Here is a 9,866-nt window from a genome sequence, read left to right on the forward strand (position 1 = left end):
GTTGAAGGAAAGAAAATGGGTCTCATAAAGGTTGAGGAAAGAAAATGGGTCTCAGAAATGTTGAAGGGAAATGGGTCTCAGAAATGTTGAAGGAAAGCTCAGAAAAAGGAAAGCTCAGAAATGTTGAAGAGAAGGGAAATGGGTGTCTCGGGTCTTAGAAATGTTCAAGAGAAATGGGTGGCTCGGGATTCTCAAGTCTGAGAAATGAAATTTTTTTTCTAAGTGGTGGGATGTGCAATATATTACCACCCTTTTTGCCTAATATAATACTCTACCATAATACTTTTCTATTACTATTATATTCATGAGTTATGGAAAGGGGTATTTGGTGGAGTGAATGTCTCTAATTGGGAGACGTGAAACATATACTTACAATGACTCCACCAACAATGTCTCCCCAATTGGGAGACATTTTAGACTTTCAATGTCTCACAAATAAAGTCATAAAACCCCTATTTTGTTATGGTGTGATTTGCACAAGATTTGGCATGAAGTCGTCAATAGGGTCCTCTTTCTTCCGGTAAGAGTTGGCGCTCATGGTGTGACAGTTCAACGTGAAGAGATTGAGAGTTGGGTGTGCATTTTTTTTTTAAATTGATACTTGTAATTCGGTGGTTTTAGTTTGTAAATAAAATTTGGTTGGTTTAAAATTGTAAATAAAATGTAATAAACCATGCTCAATCTAAATTTCTCAATTTTATTTGTCTCCGTCACTACTCTTCCAAGCTAATATAATATCAAGATCCTACAGGTACCATTGTTCTTGCATAATATCACTTCCAATGAAAAAAAATATAGGGAAAAATATATTCAACTACATAAAGACGAACAAACAAGGAGAGAAATTAAGAGAGAGAAAGCTAGTACTATATAGTAGTTTAAAACCTCAAAAACAGGTAGACTCGAAAATAACTCTGTCTCTATAAACATTGTTTATCTAAATTTGTGTGAGTGTCATGTACAGGTGAGAAAAGTTGCCCCAGCTGAAAGGTACAACTGTTATTACTCAAAAACAAAAGAAGTTTTCCCTTTAAAAAAAAAAAAGATAAAACAAAAGAAGTTTGATAAACATAGTCAGCCCACATCCCAAATTTAACCACCAGCACTTAATGCCGCCACATCTATCCCCTACCATTTTCTTTTTTCTTAATTTCTGTATATTAATTAATTCTCTCTTTTTATTATTATTATTTAATTCATTGATTCCTTTATTTATTTGGTTTTTAATATCGACTCATCCATCCAACTCCAACCCATCCCTATCCCTAGCTAGCTCTCGCACCACACTTATTAATCCCTACAAACTTTTCAATAACCACACAACCTTCCATTTGGCTTATTTATTTTTCTAACTAATATTATTTTTATATTGTAATAATCCATATATACACACTACTAGTTCTTAAAATCCCATGTTGAGTTTCATCATCACATCCATTATATATCTCTACTAGTTACAAAGAAGTACCTCTCCCAGGCCTCCCTCTATCACTACTACTAAAGAGCTCCGCCGGAATCATTTTCCGGTAACAGCACGATGGACGGCGCCGGGAAGACGAAGAAAGAACACGGCGGTGATGATGATGATCAAGATCAAGAAGATACTAATAAAAATCAAAACCAAAACAACAAAGTTTCGTTACTGAAACTCTTTTGTTTCGCGGACTTTTACGATTACGTTTTGATGAGCATTGGCACAGTTGGAGCCATTATTCATGGCGCTTCGGTCCCCATTTTCTTTATCTTCTTTGGGAAATTGATAAACGTTATAGGAATGGCTTATCTCTTCCCCAAAGAAGCTTCTCATAAAGTTGCTAAGGTATGTGCAATAATTAATCAATCTATTATATATATATATATAAATGCGTTTATGGGTAGTATACGTTTATATATATATATATATGTATTTGGAAAAGTTGATAGAAAATATTTGAATTTTCTTTCAATAAGCTGAATATATTTGTTTTTTTTTTATTGGGATATCTTTTTGTGCAGTACTCGTTGGATTTTGTATATCTAAGTATAGCTATATTGTTTTCATCATGGACAGGTATAATATATGAGTTATTTCTTGTGATTATCCATTATTGAATTGTTTTGTTATTCAAAAAAATATAAGTAATTTTGAATAAATAAAATTACAGAGGTGGCTTGTTGGATGCATACTGGGGAAAGACAAGCAGCAAAAATGAGGATGGCATATTTGAGGGCAATGTTAAGCCAAGATATCAGTCTTTTTGACACTGAAGCTTCTACTGGAGAGGTTATTTCTGCCATTACAAGTGATATTATTGTAGTTCAAGATGCACTTTCTGAGAAGGTACGTAATTAGTTTATAACTGCACCCTAATATATATATTTTTTCATTTGATATATATATTTTTAATTGATTCATATAATAAAATATAAAATATTAATGAATTTGCCTTGGAATTTCTATCTTAAGATCATGAGTAAATATAATCACATGATTTACATATTAAAATTAATTATAATTGGAAGGTTCACAATAATAATAATAATATTATTTTGGTTGAAATAGATGATGGAGGTAAAAAAGAGAGTAAATATGCGTAGGGTAGTTGAATGAATGTATGTTTCAACAAGAAAATAACTACTATATGTTTTAAGTAAAGGGCTCGGTGGTGTAAAGCTGTTTTTGGAATAAATGCAAAGGTTGTTTAGTAACATTTATGAGCCGGGTGGACAGTTGGGGCTGTATGTCAGATTCATGGAGTTGGCTTCATTTATTATTATGTAGGGTTTTGCCAGCTAAACTAACCTAGCTAGCTACTCAATTACTATATAATACAACTATATTTGCGAACTACTTAAATTATAACACATTTAATAAGTTAATTTTTTTTTTTAAATGACGAAAGTACTTTCTTTTTATATTACGGTGCAGTTTAATGCATCTGTTTGTTTCACCGTTAAATTTGTTATCATGACGTGAAATTTACTTATAACTTAAATACTTTTACCGCAAATATATACTATTAAATTAGATACTTTCGCTACAAATATCTTTTAAATTAGTTACTTTCACCGCAAATATACATTTAATTGGATATTTTCACATACGTGTCACAATCGAACTTAACGGTAAGAATTGACGATTATAGTAAACTGCATCAAAACATATATGGAAAATACTTTGGCCACTAAAAAAATAACATGGGTACTTAAGTATTACAAATATAATAAATTTGGTTCTTTCACTACCAATATAAAAAAAATGAAAAAGAAAGAAGAAACCAATATTATTTATAATTCTAGTTGTCTCCATCACATTCAGAAGGTGGATATGGAAACTTAATCAATTATATATAAATATCTCAATCAATTTATTAATTAGGTAGCAAATATAGATATAAAGTAAATAATTAATGTATGTGAACGCAGGTGGGTAATTTCTTGCATTACATTAGCCGATTTGTGGTGGGATTCATAGTTGGGTTTGCGAGAGTTTGGCAGATAAGTTTGGTGACTCTGTCCATTGTCCCATTAATTGCACTTGCTGGCGGTGTTTATGCTTATATTGCCACCGGTCTTATTGCTAGGGTTCGAAAATCTTATGTCAAGGCTGGTGAGATCGCTGAAGAGGTCTGTCTTATTCTTTACTATTCTATATCTACTCTCTTCATTACCCAATTTAATGTCATCATAAATAATAGTAGTGCCAATTTTATATCTACATGTCTATATATTTGTAGTGTTGTACTATATTTGAAGTTGTCATTTCTGAGTAACATGTACATTTTATAATAATATTGTATGTTGGTTTATTTGTCTACCAGAAAAGTAAAAAACAAAAATTATCGTGTCGGTTAGTTGGGGCCGATAAATTCATTAAGCGTTATTGCGGTGCTGTTTGATTACCGTGCTATAACACTAAATAGGATAGTTAAGGTGGTAAAACATTTAAATGGTGACTTGGATGTAAATTTCCTCAAAATTGACATTATACTACTTTTTTTTTTTTTTTTGAGAGTAATGATTATTTTTTTAGAGTAATGATGTGTGCATTTAAAATATATACTCAAATATTATATATATTGATGTGATAGTTTATGTTACTCAATCATATTTATTAAAACTGAGACTCATAATTTTAAAATACAGTAACACGTTACTCTATGTAATATTTGAGTTGATTACTTATGATAAGTGACGTGCTCTCACTTTTAATATATAACTTCATTTTTTTATATATTATTATTATTTGTGCTCACACAATTGATGTATTAATATTATTAAGCCGGCCACATGGTTCACTCTAAAATATAACTTCACTTTTTTTTTTATGTACTATTTGTGCACACAATAGTGTATTAATATTATTAACCATTCATGACAAGTGATATAGCCCCACTCTTAATAAATTATATTAATATTAATCTGGTAATATACATTTTGTCTACGATTTAATTGGGTAATATATAGTTGATTAAAACAATATGGTATTTACAAAGCAAAAAAAGAGCAAGAAGGTAAAATCAGTCTCATAAAAAATGGGTGATATAAAAACAAAGTAATGCTAGATATATATAAAAGTTATACATATTTTTTATCCATGATAATGTTTACTGTATTACTCTTAATAGTACGGTTGAGATTAATTATACATTATTAAATAGTAGGCGTGCAATTTGTGTAGCAATCATTACTCTATATAAATATATGCGTAATTATCTATTTTGTGGCATGGTGGTACAATTATGGCATTAAAACTTCCTCAGGTAATAGGAAATGTGAGAACGGTCCAAGCATTTGCAGGAGAAGAAAAGGCAGTGAAAATATACACTTCAGCACTGGCACACACATACAAGTACGGAAGAAAAGCAGGCCTTGCCAAGGGTTTGGGCTTGGGCTTCATGCATTGTACCCTTTTTCTTTCTTGGTCCTTACTTGTGTGGTACGTTAGCATTGTTGTCCACAAGAGAATCGCCAATGGGGGAGAGTCTTTCACAACCATGCTTAATGTCGTTATTGCTGGCCTGTAAGTAGCCAACCTTTCCTTTCTTCTAGATAACTTCAAAACATATCTTTTTTATTTGTTGAATTCCATTGGAGATGCATTGTCTCATTGGTTCTAACTCTTTAATAACACTCAACCATTGAGTAATTATGTACTTATTTTAGGAAGTATTTGATTAAATTTGACACTGGTTCAGTACTTGTAAAAGAACTCATATCAAGTGACATTTTAAAAAAAGTAACTAAAATTTTGGTTTCATTAGTAACAGCGATCATCTTGTTTGGAGATGTTAATTAGAAAAGACATAAATTTATGGTGGTAGACTGAGAAATTTACATTATGTAATTAATTATGTACTTTTTCATTTCATGAAACATTTATGCATCTCCACATACATAAATGTCACCTCATGGCATTAAGGTTTACCTCCAAAGAAAATAAAATGTTAGAACATGCTTTGCTATTAATCAGGTCATTAGGACAGGCAGCTCTAGACATTTCTGCATTTGTTCGAGCTAAGGCAGCAGCATATCCCATATTCGCCATGATAGAGAGGAACACAGCAAGCAAGTCCAGTGCCATGTCTGGCCGAAAGCTAGGCAAACTTGAGGGACACATCCAATTCAACAATGTATCCTTTAGTTATCCGTCCAGGCCTGATGTAACCATCTTCAACAAGTTCTGTCTAGACATTCCTTCTGGGAAGATTGTTGCTCTTGTTGGGGGAAGTGGATCTGGCAAAAGCACAGTCATTTCCTTGATCGAACGATTCTATGAACCTCTTTCAGGAGAGATACTATTGGATGGGAACAATATCAAAGAGCTTGACCTCAAGTGGATGAGGCAGCAAATTGGACTAGTTAATCAAGAGCCTGCTCTCTTTGCAACAAGCATTAGGGAGAATATTCTTTATGGGAAAGAAGAGGCTTCCCTTAATGAGATTACTCGTGCTGCTAAACTTTCAGAGGCTATATCTTTCATAAATAACCTCCCTGAAAGATTTGAAACTCAGGTATTGTGTGTCATCCTTACAAGAAAAATGTCAACTTTTTGTAAGATTTATAACAGCTAAATGTAATTATTTTTTTGTGTGCTAGTTTTTCGCTTTCACCTTCACCTATGCATAATTGTTTAAAGGGTGACAGAAGATTGGAATTGTAGATTGAAAAGCTTACATAGAATGATATAATTTAGAGGGAACTGAATAAGCATAGTCTTTAAATGTGAACTTAGAAAAGGAAAATGTCTAGATAAAGCCAATTTGCCTCATTCATCTTTGGGACAGATCATAGATATATCATTAAGGCAGTACAGTGGTTTAGGTACAGAATGCCAATGATAATTTTTTTATAACAAGTGCGTATTTGAAAGTTAGAATTGTTCTTCTACAGGTTGGTGAGAGAGGTATACAGCTTTCTGGTGGACAAAAGCAAAGGATTGCCATATCACGAGCTATAGTGAAGAATCCATCTATTCTTTTGCTCGATGAAGCTACAAGTGCTCTTGATGCAGAGTCAGAGAAGAGCGTGCAGGAGGCACTTGACCGTGTCATGGTGGGACGAACAACTGTCGTAGTTGCTCATCGTCTTTCCACCATTAGAAATGCAGACATAATAGCTGTTGTTCAAGAGGGAAAGATAGTGGAAACAGGGTGCCATGAGGAACTCATTTCAAATCCAAACAGTGTCTATTCATCACTTGTTCAACTCCAAGAAGCAGCACCTTTGCAGCGCAATTCCTCCATTGGTTCTAACTTGGGACGCCCACCAAGGTGATTCTTCGTTCCAATTTTTTGCATTTTGGAAAGTTCATTTGCCCATTGACACTTGCCTTGTTAAGTAGAATAAAGGAAAATGATCATAATCGATTGATGTTCATTTAACATGTCACATTTATGATGCAGCATTAAGTTCTCACGGGAATTATCACGCACAACAACTAGTTTCGGTGCTAGTTTTCGATCTGATAAAGAATCGATCAGTCGTATTGGTGCTGATGGAACTGAGAATGTAAAGACAGCAAATGTTTCAGCAAAAAGGCTGTATTCCATGATTGGACCAGACTGGCTTTATGGGGTGTGTGGTACTGTCTGTGCTTTTATTGCTGGAGCTCAGATGCCTTTATTCGCTCTTGGTATTTCACACGCTCTTGTGTCATATTACATGGACTGGGAAACAACAAAACATGAGGTAAAAAAGATATCCATACTCTTCTGTGGTGGGGCAGTTATAACTGTCATTGTTCATGGCATAGAGCATCTTTGTTTTGGTACAATGGGAGAGCGTCTTACTCTCCGTGTGAGGGAAAGAATGTTTTCAGGTATGTCTACAGCTTTTATAAATACAATAAGTTATACAAAGAAAATCCCAATATTTAGAAAATGATTTGTCAGTAATATGTATTCTAGTAATTTAGTATGTTGTTCAATTGGCATAATATCAAAATGAACCAGCATATGCTGGTAGTTTGATCATTTCATTTCTCTTAAATGAACCTTTTTTTGGGTGCTTTTTCAGCCATGTTGAGGAATGAGATTGCATGGTTTGATGACACAAACAACACTAGTTCAATGCTTTCATCACGTCTTGAAAGCGATGCCACTTTGTTAAGGACAATTGTTGTTGACCGCTCCACAATTCTATTACAGAATGTAGGTTTGGTTGTGGCCTCATTTATCATAGCTTTCCTCTTGAACTGGAGGATCACACTTGTTGTCTTAGCTACATATCCTTTGGTCATTAGTGGTCACATCAGCGAGGTTTAGTCTCATCCCTATCTTCTGCTTATCAATAGGAAATAATTTCAAATCACAAAGTGATATGTTTTGCCACTTTTATTTCACAGAAACTCTTCATGCAAGGCTATGGTGGCAACTTGAGCAAAGCATATCTAAAAGCCAACATGCTGGCAGGTGAGGCTGTGAGTAACATCCGAACTGTTGCTGCATTTTGTGCTGAGCAAAAGGTCCTTGATCTTTATGCTCGAGAGCTGGTTGAGCCATCCAAGCGTTCATTCACTCGTGGCCAGATTGCTGGAATCTTTTATGGTATTTCCCAGTTTTTCATCTTTTCATCCTATGGCCTTGCCCTATGGTAAGTCCCTTTTTTCTCTACAAGTTAAATTAGATAATGACAAATTCACTATGTAAAATGTTATAAGAGGTCAAATAGGGATTACTTATTATTCTTGTCGTGAATATCATTGTTCAGGTATGGTTCTGTTTTGATGGGAAAGGAGCTAAGTAGCTTCAAATCTGTCATGAAATCATTCATGGTTTTGATAGTGACAGCTTTAGCCATGGGAGAGACTTTGGCATTAGCTCCTGATCTTTTAAAGGGGAATCAAATGGTTGCATCGGTGTTTGAGGTCTTGGACCGAAAGACAGAAGTAAGCGGGGACACAGGAGAAGAATTAGCATCAGTTGATGGTACAATTGAGCTAAGGGACATCCATTTTAGCTACCCTTCAAGGCCAGATGTAGAGATTTTCAAGGACTTTAATCTAAAAGTTCGTTCAGGCAAGAGTATGGCCTTAGTGGGGCAAAGTGGATCAGGCAAAAGCTCAGTAATTTCTATCATTCTCAGGTTCTATGATCCTACATCCGGGAAGGTTCTGATCGATGGTAAATTTTTTAACATATGGGAAAATTCTTTCACATGAATAAACACTTTGAGGTCTCTCTATAACAATTAACTATACATGCTCCATTTTCATTGCTTTACAGTTCATATTTAATATGTTTAACAAAAAATATGCATTATCTTGTCTCAGGGAAAGACGTCAAGAGACTAAAGCTCAAATCACTTAGAAAACACATTGGTCTGGTGCAGCAAGAGCCGGCACTTTTTGCTACCTCAATCTATGAAAACATCCTGTATGGAAAAGAAGGAGCTTCTGAATCAGAAGTGATTGAAGCAGCCAAGCTTGCCAATGCTCATAGTTTCATCAGTGCCCTCCCTGAAGGCTACTCAACAAAAGTTGGCGAGCGAGGTGTTCAACTGTCTGGTGGCCAAAGGCAAAGAGTGGCCATTGCAAGAGCTGTCCTAAAGAACCCTGAAATCCTTCTACTAGATGAAGCTACCAGCGCTCTTGATGTTGAATCTGAGCGCGTGGTTCAACAAGCTCTAGATAGACTAATGAAGAACAGGACAACAGTCATGGTTGCTCACAGATTGTCAACAATAAAAAATGCAGACCAGATTTCTGTCATACAGGATGGAAAGATCATAGAGCAAGGGACTCATTCAACTCTTATAGATAACACAAATGGACCTTATTATAAGTTGATAAACATTCAGCAACAGCAGCAATAGTAAAAAAAATAAAAGATAAAGAGCATATTATTTCAATTATATATATATATATATATGGATAAGAAGCTTTGTTTAATACTTATCCTTGTAATATAAGCTTCTCTTATATTTTTTCTTTACCAAAAATATTGACTTATTAATTGGGGAAATTGTTTCTTTATGAATAATAATGTACTCTGAGTCTCTGATCAGAGAACACTGTAAAAATATGATATTGAATTTTCTATTTAGTTGGCTCCTATAATGTAATATATGAACTCCTTTCGGCAGCATACAAAATGGAGAACATGAGTTTTAGAATGTTGACAAATGTGGTATAATTTCATTTTAGTCCCTGTGGTTAGGCTTTACCTGACTTTTGGAATGGCACAACTAGTAGACAATATTAACATTACAAGACATTAAACTCATCTTTGCCACTCATGAACTCAAATTTTTTAATGTCAATTAAATTGTCTACGGACTATATCAAGTTTCCAAATTAATTAAACATTAGTATATCAATAATAATGTCTCAGTTAGAGAAAACACTCATGATACAAGCTGTAAATCTTAATAAAGCAGAACAGGAT

At 34.1% G+C, this 9,866-nt stretch overlaps 1 protein-coding gene across 1 annotated transcript; it reads left to right on the plus strand.

Moving 5' to 3' along the window:
• The first annotated feature begins 1,285 nt into the window (after positions 1-1,285).
• On the plus strand, positions 1,286-9,520 carry LOC133777836 (ABC transporter B family member 2-like). Its single transcript, XM_062217585.1, has 12 exons — positions 1,286-1,819; positions 1,996-2,050; positions 2,145-2,320; positions 3,406-3,606; positions 4,743-5,002; positions 5,453-5,993; positions 6,373-6,752; positions 6,885-7,300; positions 7,498-7,739; positions 7,826-8,073; positions 8,191-8,603; positions 8,753-9,520. Exons 1-12 carry the CDS (start codon positions 1,538-1,540, stop codon positions 9,292-9,294), a joined length of 3,756 nt encoding a protein of 1,251 aa, XP_062073569.1. The 5' UTR covers positions 1,286-1,537; the 3' UTR covers positions 9,295-9,520.
• The last annotated feature ends 346 nt before the right edge of the window (positions 9,521-9,866 follow it).

Source organism: Humulus lupulus, chromosome 5 (genome assembly GCF_963169125.1).
Source record: "Humulus lupulus chromosome 5, drHumLupu1.1, whole genome shotgun sequence".
Taxonomy (NCBI): domain Eukaryota; kingdom Viridiplantae; phylum Streptophyta; class Magnoliopsida; order Rosales; family Cannabaceae; genus Humulus; species Humulus lupulus.

Bases quoted from the DNA above. Each gene is read 5' to 3' on its own strand.
- LOC133777836 (XM_062217585.1), top strand. From the start codon at position 1,538: ATGGACGGCGCCGGGAAGACGAAGAAAGAACACGGCGGTGATGATGAT. The intron at 2,321-3,405 runs GTACGTAATTAG...ATGTGAACGCAG, and splicing joins AAGATGCACTTTCTGAGAAG to GTGGGTAATTTCTTGCATTA. The intron at 8,604-8,752 runs GTAAATTTTTTA...ATCTTGTCTCAG, and splicing joins CGGGAAGGTTCTGATCGATG to GGAAAGACGTCAAGAGACTA.